Source organism: Carassius carassius, chromosome 1, assembly GCF_963082965.1.
Source record: "Carassius carassius chromosome 1, fCarCar2.1, whole genome shotgun sequence".
In the NCBI taxonomy this organism is placed as follows: domain Eukaryota; kingdom Metazoa; phylum Chordata; class Actinopteri; order Cypriniformes; family Cyprinidae; genus Carassius; species Carassius carassius.
Window position 1 is genome coordinate 43,826,397 of NC_081755.1, and position 26,813 is coordinate 43,853,209.

The 26,813-nt window shown below is 35.3% G+C and overlaps 2 protein-coding genes across 8 annotated transcripts in view; both read right to left on the minus strand.

Annotated features, from left to right (window-relative positions):
• Nucleotides 1-26,813, minus strand: part of LOC132151902 (Fc receptor-like protein 5) — a 628,771-nt gene that overhangs the window by 58,361 nt on the left and 543,597 nt on the right. The gene's annotated exons all lie outside the window — the stretch shown is intronic.
• LOC132152027 (cAMP-dependent protein kinase type I-beta regulatory subunit) overlaps nucleotides 9,081-26,813 on the minus strand; it is a 55,347-nt gene continuing 37,614 nt past the window's right edge. For all 3 annotated transcript variants that reach the window (XM_059560674.1, XM_059560683.1, XM_059560666.1), the window contains exons 9-11: nucleotides 24,051-24,172; nucleotides 13,607-13,688; nucleotides 9,081-11,965 (exon numbers count right to left, since the gene is read on the minus strand). In XM_059560674.1, coding sequence (XP_059416657.1) covers nucleotides 11,793-11,965; nucleotides 13,607-13,688; nucleotides 24,051-24,172 — 377 coding nt within the window. In that variant the 3' untranslated portion in view covers nucleotides 9,081-11,792. The remainder of the gene's footprint in view (nucleotides 11,966-13,606; nucleotides 13,689-24,050; nucleotides 24,173-26,813) is intronic.

The window sequence follows — 26,813 nt, forward strand, 5'->3', positions numbered from 1 at the left end:
GTCTTGTCTTCTGATACACATGAAATTAGGTCAAACGAAACGTTAATATTTACCGATGCGAATCAGTGCATCGCCCATAGCGGAGCGCTTATTGCATAGCAACGTTCTGTGAAATCAGGAACTATATTTTCTAGCGGAAGGATACCTTTTTATTCTTTTTTTTCTTCCTTTTTTTTAATAAAATAACTTTTTGTAAAACTAATAAAATAATGTGTGTGCATTTCTAAAACAACAAAAGTAGAAGTACTAGCCTTTTTTTTTGCATTTTTAATAGTTACAATAAATATGATAGGCCTACTTTACAAAATAATAAACTTTTTCTTTAGAAGTTGCTTGCTTGTTTTATATTTAAACGGTAGTTTCTATCCATGTTACATATGAAGGTCTTTCTGTATTACTCAATTTTCACTTTCAATTCTGACTAAATGACGTGGGAAAAAAATTCCTGGAGACCAGCCGTAAGACTTACTCATCCATTCGGAAAGAGAAGAGGGTCAGATCTTGATGTACAGTGGCCGACAGAAGGACTGCGAGGGTCTGAAGGAGGAACAATGATCAGAGGAAATGAAACTTGAATGATGCAAGGAGAGGAACAAGAATTGCTAAGTTTTGGAGAATGAAAGAGGAAAAAAATCATAAAGCCACATTAGGCTTTATAAAGGCATTTTAATAAATATAAACCATTTTATGACATTATTAAGAGAAAGTAGAGTCAAATAAAGAAAGTGAGAGGGTAATACAGTGAGCTGTCTGGCACATGAGAGGGATTCCCCATTAAAAAGTGCTTTCACTGGCAGCTGAGCAGAATGTTCCTATAAGAACATCATGCCCAATAAAGACTTCCACAGAAGATGGCATGCAGTAAAAACAGCCATAAAGATGTGGAATATGTTCCAGAAGTATATGACTGTTTGTTTCCACAGGCTACATGCACACCAGAATCTGTGAAGCTCTAATGACAGAAGCCTAGTGAAAAAAAGTGAACTTTAAAGTTACAAAGTTAGTTACAAGGAGTGGTAGACTACTAAAAATACAAAACAAGTGAAAAATATAAATAAAACGAGGTGACAACAAAGGGTAGTGAAAGACCACAAGACTATAAGAATGTGATAGTATCGTGAGCTATTTTTAGACTTAGATTTTATTATATGACCTAACCACGCAACCAGTAAACAAAACAGAACTTCACCTCCAGACAAACTCACATGCGCTCGTCTGCTCCTCCACTGATAGCACTGTGAATCAGAGGTGATTCTCCCTGAGCCGAGACGCTTTCAGTGATGACACAGCACAAGCTGAATCACAGCATATCTGAGCAGCGCACACAAACACACCGTTTATACAGACGCAATTAAAAGATTCTTGTCCAAAGGTATATTACGTTACTCCACCAAGGAATCTGCCCTCTATCCAGTGTGTAGCGCACAGTCATCTGCTCTCAGACACTATTACAGTCGAAGAATGTGTGCGTGGAGTTATTGCTTTCTGTCAGTCCTGCCTTATCACTCGGTTTCGTTCCTTTACTTTGCCAGAACATTCACGGGGATAATGTCTACATCAGCAAAACCAGCTGTAGTAGGATGTTTTATGAAACTATTTTGAATTCTTGTTTGTGTTGTTGCAAATCTTAGCAGCATAATGCTAGGCTTTTCTGGCTGGTTGCATACTTACAAAAGGGCCCATGTTTTTGTGACATATCAGGACACAACTCTGTATAATGACATGGGTATGACACAGGTATTACAAGGAAAGGGTGACTTATGAGGACATAACCAAAGTCCCCATTTTTCAAAATGCTTTTAAATCATACAGAATGAGTTTTTTTGAGAAAGTAAAAATGCACAGTTTCCTGTGAGGGTTAGGGTTAGGTGTAGGTTGGTGTATGGTGATAGAATATACAGTTTGTACAGTATAAAAATCATTACGCCTATGGGATGTCACCACTTTTCACAAAAACAAACGTGTGTGTGTGTGTGTATTTATTTATATATATATTATTTTGTATATTTTATTGTCTGCCAGGCCAAGGTCTGATTGCTTAGAAAAAATAGCTATGCAATGCAACAAAAGCAAAAAACAACAACAAAAAAATGCAATTTAATATAAAATATAATAAAAGCAACCTCAGTGATGCCATTTGATGCAATGCAAATAAATGTCCAGCTATACCAGTTTTACAAGTTCCTCTAAAAAGAAAGAAATAAATAAATAACATACCTTACTTGCCTTAGCGAAAACCCCTAATAAATCAAAAGCACAAATGAATCATTGTTATAAAGGAATGTGAGCGTACAATTTTCACTTAGCTACAGAATATCTCCAAGCCTGCATGTCCTATGGATCCTTGGACAAATGATGTGAATCATGTGATTTCTTTGAAGAAGTGCAGTGATTTCACTCAGAATTGTAGTGGACCTGAACACAAGAGACACAGCATCACATCCAACAACACAACCCACTCATGAACATACACATGCGCTCAGGGTGATGGTTCTAACAGTTAAGCTCCTGTCATCTTAACATACAAAAACATTTAAGTGACCCAGGAACTTGAGGTTTTCTGAGATCTCATCTTTGCGACACAGACAACTCGATAAGAAGCAGCAATAAGTTGCATAGGATTAAGATTGTCTGGCAAACGACACTGAACTCACATCCACACACACCGTGGACCAGCCTGAACACGCAGGCCTCGAACAGATTTGTTGTAAAACAGTGCCTCTTATTTTCCCTCTTTAAAAAAGTAGAGGAAGCGGGGAATTCGGGGAGGAGGTGTGATGGGGTAATTGCCGCTGCTCTGCTGCCTGTCATATGCTTGACTTCTTAACTTTTGAGAGCAGCGTGGAATGTGGGAAAGGAGAAAGAGGAAGACAGGGGTCTTACCACATCGTGGTGGTCTGACCTTGGCCCCCGCCGGAGGCCAAACACTGTCAGTGTCGCCCATTTAAAATCAATCCACAGAATATACAATTTCGGTGCTTCACGTCTCTGAATGGGCTAACATGTTTGAGATGCACTTAGCTATGAAACAAATTAGTATGGAAAGAAAAGGAATGGCAGTCTTTGCTCTGAGTTGACTGGCTTCCTAAAGGAGCACAACAAGCTGTCTTCAGATTCTTATTAGAGCCTTAAGCCCTTGATTGCGGTAAACTGGCATGTCAGATTCTGCTCTCATCTCGTCTCTCTGGTCATGGGACACAGGTGGGGGAGAAAACCAGAGAGGAAGAGGAGAAGCAGGCAATCCTGAAATCTGTGGGATTTCTGCGTTTCTTCTGAGCTCAATCTGTGGTCCTGACAGCACTATGCCCAGGGGTGAGGAGTTTGAGAAAACAAGGGATTATTTAGAAGACAAATCTGTAGAGAAACCTGAGGGAGAAAGTGTTTCATTTCAAGTCTTCAGTTTAGTCAAATTGTCAACATCAAAGCACTTTACTGGCATGACTGTTTTCTGAAATAATGTCAAAGCATTAATATAAAAAGTGCAATTTAAATAAATGAATGCAATGTAATGCAATAAAATTAATATAAATAACGCGATACAATAATAAAATAAAACAAAGCAATGCAAAAATATTAAACAATGCAACAAAAATTAAATGTAGTCAAATAAAAAATGCAACACATTAATAAACAAAAAGCTAAGCATTGCAATAAAACAAAATAATGCAACAAAAAAAAATAAAACAATGCAAATAAATAAACAAATACAATTAAGCAAAGCAATGCAATAATATAAAACAATGGACCAAAAAAAAAGAAAAATAATAAAACTATGCAATTCAATAATATAAAACAATGCAAAAAAATAAAATAAACAATGCAACAAAACAAAAAATAAATAAATGAGAAATCATGCAATGCAGTAAAATAAAGCAACAAAACAAACACTCATTGCAATAAAATAATTAAACTAGACAACGCAATAAAATAAAATAAAACCGTGCAATAACATAAAACAAAATAAAATCATCATTTGGTCTCTAGTATCATACTGGCATCAGTGCAGCCTTACTTTGTCATTATTACTTTCATTCATTTTTCATAATAACTGAATACCTTCGATTAAATAAAACACTAAATATTAAATATGTTATATTCTAAATATTAAATATTATAACATAATATATATATTGAATTGTGCTGCAGTGAATGTGTAACTGCACTCCCTCAGTAGCCCTTGCATTTTCTTGTACTAACTTATTCCTTTTTACTAGCCACATTCCTTAATTTGTAGAAAAAACTAACCCCTCGACTCACCATAAACATGGCAATTAAAACCAAACCCTCCAAAACAGACACTAACAATCACAAACAGGTGTTTCTTGACTCTTAAGACTTTTATAAGAAATTTATAAGGCCCTTAAAAACATCCCTGGCTCTTGTTGAGTTCACAGTTTGAATGGCGAGCTCAGGCTCTTTTTCATTGAGCCACAATAAATGAGTGTGTGTGTGTGTGTGTGTGTGTGTGTGTATGTGTGTGTGGCACAGGAATATTAGATTTTGCCTCACCCGATGTAAGCGATCCACAATAACAGTTCACACACATCGAAGCATTCATGAAGCACTGTTAAAAGCTCCCTCCCATGATGCTTAGCAGCTCCTCTGGAAGCCACAGGCAGGCCGCCAGCTTTTAAAAGAAAATTAGAGGAGTTTGGCTCTTTACTGTTATATGAAAGCAATAAAGCGACAAGTCCAGAAGCGGCTGAGGAATTCACGAGACTGAGCGAGAGTATCAGTGTGGAGAAGAGAGCAGATCAGACATTCTTCTAAACAATATTTAAATTAATAAAAAGTAATAAAGTGACATGAGGGCATGAGAGTAAATGATAAACGACTTTCATTTGAGGGTGAACTATCCCCTTCTATTTGATCTGTCCTTAAAACAGACTTAACGTCATCAATCAGCTTAATTCAGTAATATCAGATCATGTATTTCAAGATATGTTATTGTTACATTAACATGCACATGATTTATATTATCTGAAAAATAAAATATTTAAAAAATAAAAATAGCATCTATAATTGTATTCTTTTCAGAACCTACTGTAGCATTAACTTTAACATATTTATCCATGCAACGTTTATTGATAAAATTAGCACTTTTTTCAGACCTTACCATCATAAAATGCATTTATATACCCTTTATAAAAAGAGTACTTATTTTATTAAACATTAAATTGCAGTGTACTTAAAAACATAAGTATATATATGAAAAAACCTGTACTTACAGATTGAAAATTAAATATTAACAATTAATTGAAAGCCTACTTCAGTCTAATTTTATGACACACTAAAATGCACATTTAAAGTGCTTTTTGCAATAATGTCATTAAACATTTTAGTTTACAATACATATTAATTACCTTTTAATGTTTATGTGCTTAGAATAAGAACATTAGATTATACAGATAATATATATATTTTTTAAAGTACAAAATTTCAACTTAACAACAAATGTGTAATTAAAATCATATTTAAATGCATGATTTACTAGTTTTAATTATATATATATATTAAACAAACATTTGGCAGTAAACTGAACAAAGGAGAAGCAATTATGAAATTACATAAAGATGTCAAAAATCACTCTAAATTTCAAGGTACATTTAATATAAATTTAAGCTGTTATACATTTGAATTGGAAATAACAATAAGTAATAAGTACATTAATTTAAATGATATCTTTGTAATAAATACTCTTTTTGAAAGTCTTCCATGTACTTCTTCACAATGGTACAAATAAATTGAAATAAAAAAGTGTGTATGCAAGTTTTGATCTAAGTGGCTTCAATCAGCAACGTCACATGCAGCATTTGATGGAAAGGCCATCCTGCACTCCACAAATCACAGAAGCCCCTGGGGTCAGAATTATCTTGTGACCTTAAGTATGGGTCAGATGTGATGGAGGACAACGAGCCATCGATCAGAGAATTCAAGAGTCATTTAGCTGAAGTAATAATGGACTGTTCATTTCTCATGCTTGTGTTACAGCACAATACCATCTAAGTGCCGGTTATTGGTTAATGACACCCTTGAGACTCTTCCATCCTTCCAGCAGATTAACGTGTGTGTGTGTGTGTGTGTGTGTGTGTGTGTGTGTGTCAGTGCCAGTTAAGTGCATGTCTACTTAACACCGGCCACGTTTGGAATTCAGCAGCAGAGCTATGCTCAGTGCATACTGTCCAGTACATAATGCATACTTCAACAACTTGGGAATAAATAAATAAATACATTTGTATTTCAATTTGCAATATCGTTTGGAAGTCTAAAAAGGATAATGCAGATATCATGTTTGGAAATGCTGACAACACTATTCCTGACTTGTAGTAAATGTGTGGTGCACCAATTTCCTACGAAATTCAACACAAACACAACTCAAATTTGTTTTTTTATGCTAACTGCATGCCACCTGCTAAATTAAACATGCAACCTCATGAGCGCACTACTAATTAGAAACAATTACTTCTTCATAATGCTTTTTTTTCACAGCACACAACTTTAAATATCTCAAACTAAGCCAAATACAAAATACAGTAAATTTTACAGTACAGCAGTGATATTTTAGAATGAATGATACACTGGGACAGTGTTTGTTGATGTTTTGAATTAGTTTTTATATTTACATTTTGTTTTCACATTAATTTTACATACATTTTTAGTAATTTTATTGCTTTTTTATGTCTATATAAATTTGTATTAATTTAGTAATTTATTTATCAGTTTTAGTTATCTCAGCACTTCAAGTTAAAATAGTGTTCCTGTAGCTCAATTGGTAGAGCACTGCGCTATCAAGCTCAAGGTTGGGGGTTTGATTTCCCGGGAACACATGATATGTAAAAATTGATAGCCTGAATGCACTGTAAGTCGCTTTGGATAAAAGCGTCTGATAAATGCATAAAATTTAAAATAAATGAATGTTTATTTTATTTCAAGTAACAGGTCATAGTTTCAGTTTTTAGTTTTATTTGTGTCCTGGTTATACTGCACACTTGGGCAAATTCAGTAGGTACATGTAATTAAAATTCAAAAAGCTTTATTGTCTTTTATATGCTAACATAAATTTGCCATCAGTTAAAAGCTCACACTAATCCACACATCCATAAAAAGACATACATTACACATTATTACACAACTTAGGCACTTCAGAAATAAATAAGAAAACACTATAATTCTACTATTTGACCAGGTATTTTTATTAAGAATGGATATTGCAGTGGGGATAAAAGTGGAATAACATCCTGGAACTTCATATATGTTGTGCATGATACACTGCATACTGCAAAATCTGTATGAGCAGTACGTCAAAAGAAAGACTTTTTTAAAGGGTGGAATGTGAAAGACTTGTTAAGACAATTGCTTGTGCGGTTCCTCTGGGACTGAAATGTCATTGCGCAGGTGACTTTTAAGTGTCACTAAACAGGAAACATTCAAGTGAATCCGTCTAATGAAGTGTCTAATGTCCTGTGGGAATTTGGTTACATTTCATGTTGGATCTTTAGTCATATATGCAAATAATTAGGTGGTCTATATAGTTCAGAAATTAACTGACTGTCCATAATAGAGTTGTTTTTAATGATTTTATGAAATTTGGACTGCCTACTTCCCATCTTCCCATGATCATATTACTAGTCGAGATCTCAATCTGTCAGTCTATAATTATATTTGATGCTTTGAGTTCCGGCTGAATTTTAAAACCTCCAAAAGTCAGAAGAGTGTTTGAACTGTAATCAGATCATGGCTTTATTTCCTGTTCCATTAACTCCTTTGAATTGAGGAATTCCATTATTCAGAGAGATTGTGATCTGCTGACCTGATCTGCTGCTCTCCTGATTGACCTCTGCACCTCCTTTCCTCTTTTCCTCTGATCCTTTCATTCTCGTTTTCTCATTAGAGCCCTCGACCCGAGCAGAATGGGATTGAACTGTAATGTGGATGTTCATGCAGTGATACTGCTGTATACAGGGATTCGTTTAGGACACAAAGATGGCAAGTTAGCAGTTATACAGTTTAAGCTTGAATATCAAAGTGTTCTCACATAATGGTCGGGGGCAAATCTGTTAAATGTTTCATGACGGGGTGGGGCGGTAAAGGCGGGACGCTGGTAATGAAATCTACTGAGACTCCGGTCGCAAATCTGCTCCAATTAAACTGACTGTAAAAACACAAGAAAATAAGGAAATATTAGATTGAAGTATAAAACAAACAAACAATTAACGGAACATAAAAAGCAAGATAATTCAAACTTTTAAATTATGCAAAAAATTTACAAAGCCTTGTATAGTTCAATTAAAAATCCTCATCTATTTAAAATACAAAATTAAAGAGTACATTTATTTAAAAAAAATCATGCGAAAATAAAAATCTAGAAATCTAATATTATTATAATGCTATTAAAAAAACTAAAACATTAACTCCTTTAATGCATGCAAAATTACAAGTTTAAGATGGAAAAAAATAAATAAAAATACTCATGTCATCAAAACGTGCAAAGAATAAAAGCAAGATCAAAGGAAATATAATTAAAACTTTCAAAACATGCAAAGAATTTACAAAATCTTATTAATAAAGTTAAATTCAAAAAGTATAAATAAACAAAATTCAAAGTTGGTAAAAAGATAACATTTACAACATGCAAAATAATACAATGCTATTGAAAAAATGAAAATGAAAATTAGATTCTTAAAAGCATGCAAAAAAATCATATGTAAAAATGGGAACACTGTATTTTAAGGTTCAATTCTCGCAAACCAGCCATTCACTATGACTTTTGCCTCAAAACTCTTAATTTGCTGCTTATCAATAGTTAGTCAAAATATAGTCATGCAGAATATGTGCTTTATAAGTACTAATAATCAGCCCATATAGTAATAATAGGCATGCTTATATGCAATTAGAATAAGAATTGGTTCCTATACTAAAGCGTTACCATTGATAAATAAATGAAACAATAATGCCCTTAAAACATATAGGAATCAACTGACACATGAAATAAAATAAAAAAATATTGATAGAAAAGACAAAAACAGGAAATTAATACCTCTGAGGCATGTATAAAATAATGAAATAAGTATTTATTAATAATAGAAAAAAAATATTAGTTACAATTGAATTAGAAACAATGGAAAGAAAATTGAGGTCTTAAAATAAGAGGTCATCAATTCAGACTGAAGTTTTTATAATTAAGTGTTTGTGTGTGTGTGTGTGTGTGTGTGTGTTTAAAGTGGCTGACTGGCAGGCTTGAGAACATTCCCCAGTTGATTTAGTGTGGTTAAGATCAGATGGAATGTGTCAAAGCCAAAAGCTCCAGTTTAATCTCGCTGGCCTCCCCTTCCTCTGACAACACAAGCTGACATCTGACTGGCAGTGGGAGTAAAAGAGAGAGAGAGATCCGGGGTGAACGAGAGTCAGACAGACAGGAAGAATGATAAGGTGATCTAGAAAAGATCAAAGGGGGTTTAAAGAGACAAACAGATGCATTAAACAGCAACAAGACTTTTAATGGTGTTCGAAGCTTTTCTTTATTGGCCTGAAGATTTGAGTCACAGAATGCATGTTAAAGTTTGTGTATGTGTGTGTGTGTGGTGGGGGTGTATTCTATTTAGTAAAAACCAAGATACAAATCGTGCACAATCACTCCTTCCAAATTCACTCAAATAACCTCCAACTTCTTCATCTTAATAAACTGAAATGCAAAAATCAAAACTCTCCTTAAGTCACGACCTCAAAACCTACAGCACTTCTGTTCTGAACACACACAACCAATGGCCAAAATGCTGTTGTAGGCAGGTACCAAGAACAAATGTGATCATTTCTGATTAATTTTGACACATATCCATTAGTACTTCAGGGTAAACTTGTGAATCGCACAACCCCCCTCCCCCCCCATTAAACATATTTTTAAGTTTGCATTATTTTCATGATGAGTGCGTACATATTTCCTCCTGTATTTTCAATAGTGTACTACAAAATATTGAATTCCCATTGCTTTCCCACAAATTTACAGTAATTCCTTATTTTTCGGTTTTACCATTTTTTTGACAAATTTTGTAACATATTAGTAAGTTCTTTATAATAAACTGATGAATTACACTCAAACTTGTCACTTCACCCAAAATGTAACTATATACTTTCATAAATGTAAACCTATTTTTAAGACCATTTTTGGGACAATGTTGTTATATTTTTGCATTAGTTTCATAACAACTGTGTACATTTCTCCATAATTTCTCCACAATACAATACAAATAAAATAAATAAATAAATAAATCTTATTGCATTTTATTACCCACAAATTTACTTTAGTTTTAATTATTCTCAATTTATTATTTACTTTTGACCATTTACGATCAATTCTGGAACATCAATTAGTCCTTTATAGTAAACTGATGAACCACAAACAAACTCGTCACATTTCACCCCAAAATCGAATTATATTTTTTTCATAAATCAATTTAAACACATTTTTAAGAGCATTTTTGGGACATTTTTGCTTTGTGTTTGTATTATTTTCATGACACTTGTGTAAATTTCTTCACAATATTCTCAACACTGTACAAAAAAATATATATATTTTACCCGTTTATTCCCCACAAATGTATTGAAATTGCCATTATTCTCAATTACGTATTATTTTATTTACTGAATCACAGTAAAAATTATGTTTTTTAATTAATTAATTTAAATTAGCATAAACTAAAGGTAGTACAAAAAACACTATTCCAAATCTCAGTGGTCCAAAAACTGGCTTCATTTAGTATATACTGCACATATGAAGCCTATGATATGTGTGTGTGTGTGTGCGTTTGGAGGGATCGGGGTGAAATATGACCTGGAAATGTTCTTGACAGGTTTCGTGAGATTCACCCAAACATGCCATGGCCTCAGGATGTAAGAGCATGTGTGTGGATGTTCATTTGTGTGTAATACAATTGCACTGTAAAGCATAAAAGAAAAGCAACAGCATACAGATTCAACTCTTACAACACACTAAGACTTCAGCGAGACTCTCATGAAAACCCCTTTTTTAGCTGTCCTATATTAAAACTTGTGTCTTAAAATGTAACAAACCCCTTCCCATTAATTCCAGCTGCAGAAGCACAACTCAGAGAAGGTTAAGGGTGTATGGAACAGCCAAGAAGAAAATATCACTATAGAACAGCAAAAAACATTTTTCAATAAACAGATTTCGCATTAGAGGGCCAGAGCTCTCGAACAAGACAGCAATCTGACCCTCATGGGGTTAAACACAGCACGCTAAACACACAGCTAAAAGGCAAAAGATATAAAACTCTTTCATCTATGTAAACTTATTCATATACTTGTGCCATCTGTAATATTACCTTTCTGTGCAATGCTCAATGGCAAGTGTACAAAATGCATCTCTGGTCTGCATGCATCACGTACTATATGACATTTACACATGCCACATGAAGATGTTTCATATCAGTCTGTCGGGGCAACTCATTTACTCTCTTAATCTGCAGAAATAAAGCTTTGTGACAGCACAGGTCAATTCAAAGTGCACATAAGAAAAAGAAAATCACAAAGGAAAAGTGCAGAAAGATGGAGCACTGTGCTTCTTGCAAAAAAAAAAAAAAGTAAAAACTGGATGCTTGGCTGCATAAAATATATATTTTTTATTATTATTATTTACTTTCGGCCCAGTTCAGAGCAACTCAACTAGAGTTAAGCTAATGATTTAAGCAAAACTGACGAAGTACCTCACATTATTTTATGCAACCAGGCACCCAAGTAACCTGACAGAGGTTTAGATTCATGTCATAAAGGTCGGGTTAGACTGTGAGGGAAATGAAGCTGTTATATCTCTGAATGTTCCTCTTGAGAATCTCAGAGCAGGGCCCGAGGACGCGCTCGAAACGTGGCCGGTCCAGCTTCACGCACTTGAGCGGGCCTCTGGCCACGACTGTGGCTGCACGGGGTCTGTTCAATAGCAGCGCTATCTCACCTGAATAAATAAATAAAACACACACGGATTAGCTTAATGACCTGATTCAAAGGGTACATAATTTAGAAATTAATTTAGATTTTCCCACTTTTTTTCCCTATGACATAAAAAAGATTTTACAAACTCTAACATTCAAAACTCAAAATATCCTAGTGCATCCAGACCATTAATTACTACTAGGCTGACAAAATTATTCAGAAATGCATTATGGCATCAGGTCTGGTGTCCCTCAGGGCTCTGTTTTGGTAGTGCTTAAATTTACATAAGTAACAACACCTATTCAATACTTAGTTACCAGGCTTTCTCAATTTAATAAATGTGTGAACAATGCTGCTACACTGATGTCAGCTGATCATAGCAAAGGTTAATTTGCATATAGAAGACTTAAAGGTACAGTAGAAAAACAGTCAATTCAGACAGAGGGGAAAACAGATCTGTTTTTGCACTGGTTTTGCAAAAACACTGAGTGAATATAATGACACAAATGTGTAGATTATGCCCTGTTTTAAAGGACAAAAAAATCTAAAAGTTGTTATACAATTACATGTTATTTTACTAAATGTTTGAAAATAAAAGGAGTGAAGCTGACAGATCAGGGCTTTCCTATATCATAGTCATTTTGCAGAAGTTGCAAAGACCAACAGTAGATAATCAGCACAAAATAAAACATTCTAAAATTGTAAGAATGTAAGTAAAACAATAATTATAATAAAGTTAAGGATGTAAATTTTAATTTTTTTTTATCTAAAACAGGGCAAAAATCATAAATAAGAAAAAACATTTTCAAAATAATTAAATATTAATATATTTAGTAGTAATTAGTTTCATAATAATAATCATCATCATTATTATAATTAATATATTAATGTAAAAAATATATAAAAAAAATACACATTTTGTTTTTATGACTGTTTTTGCTCTTTATGTAAGAACATTAACTTTATAAGTTGATATAATGAAACAAATGTGTACATTATGACCCTTTAAAGAAAATAAGTAGACAACAACAAAGTATTTAAAAGACATTTAAAAATATATTTAAAGTTACTTTTAAATGTAATTTGAAAAAAGGTATTTTTTTTTTCTATGCAAAGACTAATAAATTCAAAAACCATTTGAGCAGCCAAACACTGCAACACTGACTCAACCCAATGGTATGAGTTTGAGGAGGGACGATCTCTTTGGCCAACCAATGGCAGATGGGGGAGTGTTTAGAAAACCTCTTTAAAACAATCACTATTTTTGCCATTTTGTTTGGTGACACTTGTGGTGCAGAAAGTCTCACTTCATCTTAAAGCAGTCATCTGTTAAAATTCACTGGCTTTGCTGTATGCTGATAACATAAACACACCGCTTTGAAATAATACAGTCATAATACAAAAAGCAGTGTCTCGCTATATTATGTAAATATTACTATATTCTGACATGCGATAAGCTAAAGATCAGCGTGCCTGTGGTGCAGTAGTGTAAACCGCACTGACGGTAAACAAGCACACAGATCTACATTCTGCAAGCCCTGCACATGACGAACTGCCACCTGTTAGGAAAACTACTCTTCCTGTCTGGCTTAGGCACTTCTGTTCTCTTATTTACAAGACTCTGGCACAACGCTGCAGGCTCTGCGTTCCTCACAACACTTACCAAAGTAGTCAGACGGACCCAGGCGGCCCACTTCAACATATTCCTCGTTATCAGACCTGCGCTGCAGAACAGACGCTGTACCCTGGGAAGAGAAAGAGAAAGTGAGATGCAGGTTTCATGAAGAGGAAAACTACAAAAAGAGGAGAAAAAGGAGACAGAAAAGCCTAGCTCATGGTGTCGAGTTTGAGACACGTCAGAAGGATTAGTGAAAGAGAGATTCTTTGCTTTATACGCCTGCAGGTGTACAGGATTTAGACAACTCTGCATGCTGCTTCAGGGACTCGCAAGACACACACACAAACCCACGTCATAGACTGACACACACACTTACATACACGCACACCTGGGCCTGTCGGTGTTGAGATTTTTATAGAGTTCCACTACATGCAGCGACCCACAATGCAATGCAAAAACTCATTTAGGAAGATAAACAAGGAAACCCACACACGTTCTATCACATTTGTCACATCAAGGACAAATGCATTACCCACAATACAACAGTAAAAGGAGGGAGGCCCCACAGGCCAAGGCTTTTCTATTCACAAAAGCAGTTAATCAATACAAAAAGAGTAAAACCATTATTAGAATAATCTAATTGGTGTAAATGTAAAAAAAATGTAAGTAAATAAATCGGTTAAATAAACATAAATTAAACAAATGTGCTTAATTAAAAAATATATCATTAAATAAAATAGTATTTAATAATAATAAAAACAATTATTATTATTACAAATATATTTAAAATATAAATTCAATAAATACATATAAAACAGAAAAATCTGTAATATAGGAGAAATTTAATTCTTCAATTTATTAAATGCTTCAACAAAATAAATAATAAAAAATCCAGATTTAATAATTAAAAATACTGTTAATATAGAAACAATAACTATTACATCCATTATTATTATTATTAAATAATTTACTTAATAATATTTTTGACATGAAAAATACATATTATTTCATTACCCTCCAGACTGTGAGTAAACTGGTATCTTGTAAGCAAATGTGGGGGTTGGTAGCAGGTTAAGAGGTCATCTACAGACTCTTTTGCCACGTCACTCAGGGCTTTGCACATCAACAGCATCAATTTGTATCCTATTTGTAATTTAGATGAAGAGAAAAAACGTGGACTAGTTTTTTTAAATATCATTAGGGTACTTTATGATGAAGTGACATTGCATGTGTGAGAAAGCAGTGATGTGGTTTTCAAACAACAGCACCGTTAGATTAAAGATTAAAGCTTTTCCATAAACATCTAATAAAAAAATGTCAAGGAGCTCAACCAATTTTGATTAAATTTAATTTCCTTATTAGTGGTAATTAGAGTTGCTTTCGTCAACGAAAATTATGACTAAATATCGTCATCAACGAACCTTTATCAAGTGACAAAAACGAGACAAGATGCAACGAAAATGCTGGTCATGTGACGATGACTATAATTAAATGTATTATGCAATACTGTTGACGAATAAAAAACGAGACTAAATGTGGTTTAAAAAAATAAAACGTATGTTAAAATGTCTCTTCATTTTAGTTTACCAAAACGAGATGAAACGAAATGTTATTTCGTCTTCTTTGCATTATTTCTGTTTCCTGTGTCTCACTTCAGGGGCTGCATCAGGTCGCACTGCGCAGATGCAGGCGACATCATTTCCTCAAGCCCCACTCGCGGCATTATTTAGAAAATGAAAACAAACAACGTTAAGTCTGACACAGAAAAAGGGACAAATGTGTGTACTTCTAACATGTTTGGTTGGTAAAATAAAAGTTGTAAATTCAAATCAGAGCGACTTGTGTGTCCGGAATGTATGTATTCATGAGTTTATAAGGTAACATCATATAATAAGATAACCTTGTTTGAAATGGGTTTGGCTAAAATAAAATTTCGGTTTTGTCTATACTACTAGGTACTTATATTACTTTGACTGGGTTAAATAGAATTGCATTACTAAAAAGACTAAATGTCATCAGTTTTCGTCGACTAAAACTAGACTCCAATAGTCATGGATAATTCTGACTAAAATAAGACTTAAATGCTGAGACTTTTAGGTGATTGAAACTTGACTAGACTAAAAAAAGGATGAACCTGACTAAAACTAATAAAAACTAAAATGACTGCTTCACACAAAGACTAGACAGATATAATCAATGTAATGCACACAAATTGTTACCAAGAGAGAGCACATACAGTGAGAAGAGGCCCAGCGCTTGATGGACGCCAGAAAGGTGTTTGTTCTCAATGGAGTTGTTGTCTACACTCAAACTGTTAGTGGACACTGACATATGATTTGAAACAGCGTTGCTGAAGACTGAAACAGCGCTTGTCAAAGTAGTCAGTAACATATCCCTGACCACTGCCCATGGCTGTATCTCTCTTGTAGCACTACTGGATCTCTTTGCAGCTTTCAGCACAGAGTTGACCCCATTGACCTTAACATCCTGCTAGGAAGACTTGAAAGTGAAAGTGAAGTGACATTCAGCCAAGTATGGTGACCCATACTCAGAATTTGTGCTCTGCATTTAACCCATCCGAAGTGCACACACACAGAGCAGTGAACACACAAACTGTGAGCACACACCCGGAGCAGTGGGCAGCCATTTATGCTGCGGCGCCCGGGGAGCAGTTGGGGGTTCGATGCCTTGCTCAAGGGCACCTAAGTCGTGGTATTGAAGGTGGAGAGAGAACTGTACATGCACTCCCCCCACCCACAATTCCTGCCGGCCCGGGACTCGAACTCACAACCTTTCGATTGGGAGTCCGACTCTCTAACCATTAGGCCACGACTCCCCTACCATGGTCCCCTACCATGGTCCTTGACCCATGGAAAATCATGGGTCAAGTATGAAAATTAAGGGTTTAGGATAGTGTCCATCAAAGCTGAGTTATTATTTAAATCATTATAAACACTGTTAAATTCCACTGCTACACTGAAGAAACACAATTATGCACCTTCAAGACTAAAGGGATGTAAACGTAATGGTAAAGACTCGGGTATTATGGCCAATTTCGAGCTTTTTAAATTTAAAACCCCTTGAAAATTGCACAGCAACACCCTGGAAACCACATAACAAAGTGCTAACACATCTTAGAACATCATAGCCGATATCAGCGTAGGTAAAACATTACACATTGCTCTTTGTATTGTTGTAAAATACATTAATGAAAAAAAAAATACATCTAGATAGAATCCGAGATCTGATATTTCCAGCACATGTAGATTATGTTATGTCATATTAATCTATTATGTTCCTTAGATGTATATATTGCCTCTGTAAATCTAATACTTTATCTTATTTTTTAATTTATTTCTAACTTATACACTTACAAATACTAATTCATTTTGCATTAGATGCTTAATACTTTTTATATATTTTTATTATTGCTATTACTATTATTATATGCTATTCACCATTAAAAATAATGGTGTTCCTTCGGAATTCTTCAGCTTTTAAGAACTGCCAGGTTTTTCCGGTAGTAGGTGGAACTAATGCGCAAATGGAAATCTCATTGGCTGGCGCTCACCTATTAACGTCCCTGTATTGATTTCAGCAAATCAGTTTGAGTGAACGCAATATTCATGAATGCAGTAGCTCATTAATCATTAGTGTGTTTTATATTGTATTTATTAGTAGAATTCGTATAATAATTAACTTATCATTATTTTTGTTAGTTCTTTCCCAATATTTTGTTTTACACAAACACTGAATGTCTAGTGGCTCCACCACCAGTCCAGTTAAAATGTTCAGTTAAAATAACTAATATGCATTCATACATGGTTATCAAGTTGCATTTCAAATTACTAAAGTTCTATCATTAAATAATACTTGATTATCATATTATAATGCTTGACAGACTGATGTTAAGAGTATACTTTTAAGTTATTTAGAAATTTGTGCCATTTTACAATCATCTATCATATACAGGTGCTGGTAATATAATTAGAATATCATCAAAAGTTGATTTATTTTTACTAATTCCATTCAAAAAGTGAAACTTGTATATTATATTCATTCATTACACACAGACGGATATATTTCAAATCTTTATTTCTTTTAATTTTGATGATTATAACTGACAACTAAGGAAACTCACAAATTCAGTATCTCAGAAAATTTGAATATTACTTAAGACCAATACAAAGAAAGGATTTTCTGAAATCTTGGCCAACTGAAAAGTATGATCATGAAAAGTATGAGCATGTACAGCACTCAATACTTAGTTGGGGCTCCTTTTGTCTGAATTACTGCAGCAATGCGGCGTGGCATGGAGTTGATCAGTCTGTGGCACTGCTCAGGTGTTATGAGAGCACAGGTTGCTCTGATAGTGGCCTTCAGCTCTTCTGCATTCTTGGGTCTGGCATATCGCATCTTCCTCTTCACAATACCCCATAGATTTTCTATGGGGTTAAGGTCAGGCGAGTTTGCTGGCCAATTAAGAACAGTGATACCATGGTCCTTAAATCAGGTACTGGAAGCTTTGGCACTGTGTGCAGGTGCCAAGTCCTGTTGGAAAATGAAATCTGCATCTCCATAAAGTTGGTCAGCAGCAGGAAGCATGAAGTGCTCTAAAACGTCCTGGTATATGGCTGCGTTGACCTTGGACCTCAGAAAACACATTGAAAAATGACACCTAGCAGGACCGATACTATTGTCTCCCTTTCGTTTTGGCATGTTTGAAAGCTTGTACAAAGGCGCCTCTGTGCTCCTATTGTCCAGTGTCATAGCTGTGATGGATGGATCTTGTGTACGACGAAAAAAAATAAAATGCTAGTTTTTCTGTGTCGACGTCGTAAAGCATCAAAGAGGCATCGTGCACAATGACACACTACATGAGATGAAACGGTTGAATCGTGCTTCCCGATGCCCAAGCAGATCATGGTCAAATCAGGGCTAAACTTGTGTAGTCTGAACGGGGCTTTAGAGCACTTTAAAACTTGCATAGCAAAACCCTGGCAACCACCAATAACAGTCTAGCAAATGTTAAAACCCCTTATACCACTTCAGAAACTGCATTGCAACACCCTAGTAACCACCAACAACGTTTAGCAGTCACAACAGAGTGCTTAAACCCCCTGTGGCAATCGGGGGTTTATGTGGATAACTTTCATGGCTCTGTAATATTAGCTATAAGACTACCTGAGAGATCTCCAAACACCCTACTGCCTGCTGTGTCTCCTTCAACCAAAGGGATGCATGCCTCTTCCAAGCTTCGTACGAACATCTGCTGATGGAAAGGCATTATGTTACAGAGGTCCACAGCTGTGGGACTGCCTCACTGCCAATGCGAAGAATCAGACACGCTGCCAACATCTTATTCAAAGTCTAGAACACAAACATTCCAGTTCAATCAAGCAGACAGCTAAAGTAACTCATGCATACATGCTACCATTTCCACCTGAGGGCATCAAGCTCAACTGATCACCAGAGACACAGAAGGTTTGGTGTGATGCCAACATTGTTGACTTGCTCTTTACTCACGTTCAGTAAAGTCTGGTTGTGGTGCCTGGATGGGTGGCTCTCCACTTCTCGGTCTCTTTAAGGAGAAGCATGCCATCTAATTTGCCTTGATGCATAAATACTAATGAATCTTCTCCTCTGCTTCTCCTGCATTGATGTGTGCATGTTAGGTATGCATATTTTTGCACGCTTTCATGGGATGAAGTAGGCAGAACTATCTTTAACATTTTATTTTCTCACGCTCGTTCGCACACAACACACAAACACTACTTATCTTACAAGTTACAAATTACAGATTAGTATAATTATTCCTTCTTTGATCTATCTATCTATCTATCTATCTATCTATCTATCTATCTATCTATCTATCTATCTATCTATCTATCTATCTATCTATCTATCTATCTGTCTGCAGTCCTTTGACCAGCTCTTACTTGCAATATTTATGAATAACTTTAATGTGCAAAAGCGGAAAAAAATGTGGAAACAAGTCAGAACATTTTAATATGCCAGGGATGGCTTTCATCTTTTTCTGATTTGAATGTCCCTATAATTATGTGGTATATAATGACAGAGTCCACTTTCGTCTTTTTTCTTTAAAAAAAGCTTTTAAGCTAAGTTTTAAGCTTTGAATGTTTCGGTGTGACCCCAGTGGATCAGCGTCCTGGTATGTGCAGGATCTTGGCTGGGGACGTGCTCTCCAGAGGTATGACATCATGGGGATGCCCTGGAGCTGTTGGTTTTACATTACTATCAAATTAAATGTCTTACAATGGGCAACAAATTGTTTTTGGTATCTGTGGGAAAACCTATTTAACACCCCCACCTCCAAATTGAGGGGAGAAAAAATACAAACACAAACAACCAAATGCAAACAATTCAGCAGATGTATTGCAGAAAGATCTCTAATTGGCCCTCTGCTCTCACGCGATTAAGACAGTCTGACAGCAGCTGTATGGGTAATAAACCATATTATGAATCATCACATTTACCACGGCCCAAATTAAGATGATGGAACATTATACATTATACATTATACATGAGTTATAATAGTTAACTTATAACTAAAAATTTGATTGCTGAAATTAAAAAAATGAAAGAAAAATATAAATAATTTTCATTTAGTTCAACAATGCAGTAAAATAACTAAAATTAAAAAAAGCAAAAAAAAAGCAAAAACACTAAATTTCCATAGACATAAAAAACTAATAAAAATGTATAACACACACACAACTATTGAAAACAATATAAAAATATTAATGAAAATGATAGTATGATACTAATCAAAATAGAGTATGACGTGCATAAACATAATAATATATACATACATACATACATGAGAGACAGAGCACAGAAAGCATTTTTATTCATCTTTCTCTTTTAAGTTTGGTGTAATATGCCAAAACGTGCAATAAAGATTTTGTGAGGCAATTTGACAACAAATCTTCATTGGACTGAAATTGCATTGGTTGTGTAAAGTAGGTAAAGTTATTGACTTTAGTCTTAAATGCTCAATGTTTACACAGCATTAAAATGCATTGCATGTGAATGCATTGTGCCAAGCACACTGGGAAAGAATCTATCCAAGATGGCAGTTAATGCAAGAGAAATGTCAATAATGAACATGATTATATCATTACAGAAAAGTAATTTAATATGGGTTGGGCGACCATATGTTCAGTTGTCCTGGCCAGGATTTCTAAATTGCCAAAAACATCTATGTTTTTTTGTTTTTTTATATAATAGCTTATGTTAATTACTGAAAAGTACTTTGACCAATGGCATGCAGGTATTGTACATAATTGACCAGTTATAGCATGTAGGAAGAGATCTATAGAGAAGGGTCAAAGTGATGCAAACACACATACAAAATTTATGTAATTTAACCTTTATTTAACCAGCCAAGTCAATTAAGAATAGGTTCTTATTTTCATTTTACCTACATATATTGTACGAAGACTGTATGAAGCATGTCAAAACCCAGACATTTTAGGCTATTTAGAAATCCTGGTCAGGACATGCCCATGAAAAAGAGGATGTCTGGTCAGTGGTCACCCTGATGTTGGAAGTAGACAGCAAGGCAGTTCAATAGGCTTTGCAACAGAACCTTAATGTGATAAATCAATGAAGTTTAAGGCTACAAGAAACTTTGTGTCAATGTGTTTCCTGTGATCCTCCTATTTAGTGTGTAATTAGTCATGGGTGGATGTGTTTGAATGAAAGTCCAAACCACAAAAGTGATAGAGGTGAACTAAAAGGAGCAAGTTTCATTCCCGGTATCTGTCAGGACAACAAGAAGTTAAAAGGAAGAACTATGGGAGCAGAGCTGGACGATGACATCCACACATCTCTCGCTTCCCAAGCCTGTGTCAGTGTGTCTGGAAAGCCGTCGCTGGTTCCCTCGCTCAGGTCTGGAGTCTGGGCCTGACCCTGTGTGAAAGTCTGCAGCCCACATTCCATCACTGAACCACTGGCCGCCCCGCACTGGGAATCAGGCAGAGACGGAGGAAGAGAGAGAGAGAGACAAACAAGCAGCGAGGCAGAGCCATGTCTCATGCTAAAGTCCTCCTCCTTTATTTTTATCTGTCACTCTGACCCAGATGAACACAAGATGATAAAAATGAACAGTGGAGTAGGATGAGTAGAAAACAAAAAAGCACAAAAAATAGAATAGCTTTGGAAAACAAAAACAATAAAAGACAATAGACCAGAGTAAAGTAAATAGAACATCATAATGGAAATATAGAACAGAGCAAAAAAGAATAGATCTGAGCACAACAAAACAGACAAAATGACAACAGAACACCAGACAGCATAGAATAGTACAGAGTAAACAGAATAGAACAGAATAGACAGATATTCCAGTCTAACAAATATAATAGAACAGAAAGGTGTAGAGTGGAAAAAAAGAGAGCAGAAAACAATGGAAGAAAAAACAAACAATCATTCAAAAGCAGTGTTGAGAAAAGTTACTTTTAAAAGTAATGCATTACAATGTTGTGTTACTCCCTAAAAAGTTACTTTTTGAGTTACTTTTTATAAGAAAGTAATGTGTTGTTACTTTTGAGTTACTTTTTAAATCTGGACAGGGCTTGCTTGTTTGATTTTAATATAAAAAGTTCTACTTTCGGCAAATGTAAAAGCCCTTTCACACCAAAAGCCTCAGGCTGAAGGAAATGTAAATTCAGGTATATACAGTAGAACACAGAAGAAAGCATCTTAAGCGATAAAAAAAGAACAAATGTTAGTTTATCTTGAGTAATTTTTGTTTATTAGTATGGCTGAACTGGATCATCGAGGGTCAGTAGCAAAGACACTGGATAATAAAATGGGATTAAATACATAAGGATATTTTTATAATCTAGCATATTTAATTATTGCAGGTTTGCGTCATATTCTGAGTTGCGTTTCACTGTTTTTATTCATATTGAGAAATACTGAATCTGTTTTTTTTTTTTTTTTTTTTTTGTGAGTAAGATGAATTAATGCATGTTAACGTTTATTCTAGAACTAAAGTAACATATTTCTCTCAACATGGGGACAGGAGAGCTTTAAAATCAATCAATGGGAAAAAAGTAACTGGTGTAACTTATTTGAAAAAGTAACTCAGATATTTTTTCTTTTAAATTAAAAAGTAATGCGTTACTTTCCTTGAAAAAAGTAATCTTTTTTCATCTTGTTTTAAGACACACACACACACACACACACACACACGCACATCTGGACACAGGAGCAGGTTTCCTACACTGTCAGTCAGTTGCACTCACACAGACTCAACACTGGCTTTACTGTACATCAACGAAGAACTAACCTTTCTACTATAAACGTGTTGTCCCAGACTCCTTTCATACGGCTCATCAATCTCAACTTATAACATTCCCCAAAGGAAGAGTTCTTACAAAAGCCTTTTTCCAAACGCACATACTCCTGACGTCACCCGAGCACCACCAATCCCAAATCCACAATAAATCGAACAGATAGTAACACAAAGTTTCACCTGTGTGATGTTTGGAACCTCAACATCGGGAAAGTTTTATCAAAATTATGAGCAGGCCAACCACAAAATCTATTTTCTCCTTCAATGGGATTTTCTATGGGATTTTTGTCTGCCAGGAATAAATCATAAATCCATTATATCTCCTCAACAAGGAATTATAGATACATTCATGTCTTTGGCACAAAGGTGGTTCAGGAAGAGTTACTAAGTGTAGTTTAATAGTTATTATTAGAGGTTTGTTCAAACCACTGAACCAAAGTGTGACTGTGAGCAATAATAAAATCTTTCCTTAGGAATCAACACTTATAAGCAAGCAATAAACAGGTGGAGTCATGGGAGCACAGGTCGGGAACAAGAGGCAGCCAAATGAAGGTTTAGAGCTCTACTTCACTCAACAGCCTGATTATACTGAGAAGGTAATGAGAAGGAGAAAAGAGAAAGGAAAAAAAAGAGAAAAAGGAGAAAAAGAGCCCCCTCCAGACTCCACAATGTCTTCATAAATGTGGAGTTAATCAAAATATGGTTCAAAGATCTGGCAGAGAATGAGAAGAATGCTGAATCAGCACCACGAGGGCTTTCAGAAATGTAAATGTGCTCTTTGGTATTGACAGCACAAAGCCAGAGTGTCAGCTAACGCAACAGAGTATAGAGAGAACAAGCAGAACATGCACAATGTATTCAATATATAGCTAGTATCGCAAAAAACTACCTCCCTATGTCATGATTCAATATTCACACAATTCAATTTAAAGTTTAAGCTTCATGATATTGATCCTAATTCAAACATTTCTAATATTGGGGATTGTCAGATTGCATTTCACTCTAGTGAATCAGCAACTTTAGAAAGTGTCAGGGAACCTTGAGTGGAACCAAGGAGAGCCATTCTCCTTTAAGTACTTAAAAGACTGTTATTGTGGATACCAAAAAGGTAGCATTGTTCTTCAGAAGTGAATAAACTTCTTTCCACACACACGCACACACACATACCTCTGTAATGATGAAGAAATCATCTCCTGGTTCTCCTTGCACTACGATCTTCTCTCCATCTTCAGACTGCACAGGTTCCAGAGCATCGGCCACAGTCAACCTCTCCCACTTATCAAGGGATTCTGTGAAACACAACAGTTTAATTTTAGGGAAACAAAAACTCTGATATTAAGGTACAAGAGCAGTTACACTTGATTTATAGGTTTTCAATTCAATTCAGGAATGTTTTCTGCAGATTCAGAACAATTGGATTCAATCCGATTCACAATGAGGTTTAACTCAGGAACAGTTTTTGCGGATAAAGGTCCTACAGACTTGCTTAATACAGCATTAGGAAGATCAGGCCCTTTCTTTCATCTTTATTTGACCCTCTAACTAATTTCTTCCTCTAGCAATTTCTTTTCTATTTTAATTCTACTTTATCTGTTAATGTAAATGCAACAAGTTGGCAACCTTATCAATGTTTTGTGCACAAGGACGCAAATGATAGTGTGCTACATTTACAATTATTTGTGCATCCAAGTAAATAATTTATATATTTTAAAATATTGAATAATCCTTCCCTGAATCATGAATCACTTGATCGTTAGCATTTTAAATCAATGTAGTATTTTAATTCTAAATCTAATTCTAAGCAGCAATTCACTGAAATAAAAGCCACAGAAGTTCTAATGAAAAGTTGTTGACTTTCCATGCATACAGACTTAACAAGAAGCCACAGATGGATATTTTTAGAGACCATTTTAAGAAAGCTTTGCTTTTTTTGAGTGCAACGAGCATCCGGTGGTCCGTGAGTGACCAGTGGATGTGTCATTAGAGACTCAGACTAATGCTTTTATAAATAAACCGACTAATCTGAAAGACACCAAGGCTTATCGTGAACTTCCTGCAGAATGTGAAGGCTGCATCTCGACCTAGAAGAGCTTCTGTTGCACATGGACTACTGAAGCCGTGGCCGTGAGAAATGAAACCGCCAAAGCCATCATTCAATACCCACCACATTCCAGAAACCCTTCCCACCTTCCAGCATCCATCACACAGGCGTACCACACACGAACACGACCGCACTCAAACCCTCTGGACTTGTGCAGCGCCGCTCCATCCTCCAGCTGCAAACAATAATGAACGCCTCTGCCCTTCACTGTTTGCTGGCTCTGTCATTCATCATCTCCCATCATCCCAGTGCAGGACAGTAGTGGGCGATCATTCTCAGATCAGAGCTCATCATAGCGTTAATGTTTAAACAGTTAAAAGGGGCCGGTTTTGTGTGGCTGAGGTGTGTGTTTGTGTGCTGGGGCCGGCCTGTCTGCATGCCCCAGACTAATGGTCACTTTATCAGGCTGGCTAAGACATCCTCACGCCCGGGCAGACGTCCACCTGCTTCAGTCGTAACATGAGCCGTTAGTGAGGGAAAAAATCAACATGCATGCTTCAACTGAGAAAAAAGTGTGTATGTGTGTGTGTGTCTATGTTAGCACCATACTCTTTAGGATATTGTAACATAATATACAAAAATACATAATGAAGGCAAAAATGATTTGTATTTAATAATATTGAATATAATATAATATAACTATATATATATATATATATATATATATATATTTTTTTTTTTTTTTTTTTAATAGTTATATTATATTTATATAATATATAACATTATAATATATTGCATGCAAGATTAAATTGTTTAATCAGGACAATATTTAATAATATTAAATATTCTGATTTTTATATATATATAATAAGTATTTTTTTATTTATATGGATAAATACGAATAAACAGAAGTTTGAATAAAGACATTTATTTCCAAAATTTTGCTAATATGACCAAACCGTGTCAGCATTTTTGCAACGGATGTTTAAATCAGAAAACACTTATATTCGTGAATCACAATTCTTAACTATTTTTTTAATCAACTGAACAGTGTTGCTTATATTACCAGCCAACCTCATTATATCAGGTTTATATCACCAGCCAAGTCATTATGAATATTTTATAAATAATATATTCAGTATTTGCCAGCCATGATTATTAATGGCTCTATGGTTTCTAGGGTGTTCTTAATGGACCGCTTACTAGTCAAAGACAAAAGTCCACCTCAAAGTTTCAATATTATGAATATGAGTCAATATGAAAACATGACTCAAATTTTTTAAGCAAGACCTCGCAAGTGTCAAGACCTCATAAACCACCGTTAAAACACTCAATGGCTTCAAGCAACAGGGCAGATTTCACAGCAATCTCCAAAAAATCTTACACAAACAAAAACATGCCCCCCTCAAAGGAGAGAAGACGAGTGAAGAAAAGAGGTTTGGAGAGCGACAGAGCTGGCGTTTGAAGACAGGCTACGACAGGGCTGTGAAACGGAGAACACAGAGAGAAAGAAAAATAGAGGAAACCCAGAGGAGGAGTGTGTTTGTTCAGCCATTTAATAACCCCATTTAAAGCGACGAGTGACCTCAGGGTGCTGAAGGAAGAGGGGTCACCACAGAACTGACCATCTTAGTGTTCATCTCTCTCGCTCCTCTTTGTCTCTCTCACCAAATAAAACGGCTGGAATGTAAGTCAGGGTAGAACTGGCGTTGTGTGCTGCAGTGGTGTCTGTCAATCAAAGCTAAGCTCTTAGAAATAAGGGTTCTTCAGGGTAGCACAGAGGGTTCTTCAAATTCAGCGTTTAAAAATAAAAGTTCTAAAAGGGGGTATTTGCTGCAATTCCATAGAAGAACCACTCGTCGTTCCCCAAAGAACCTTTCACTGCACAG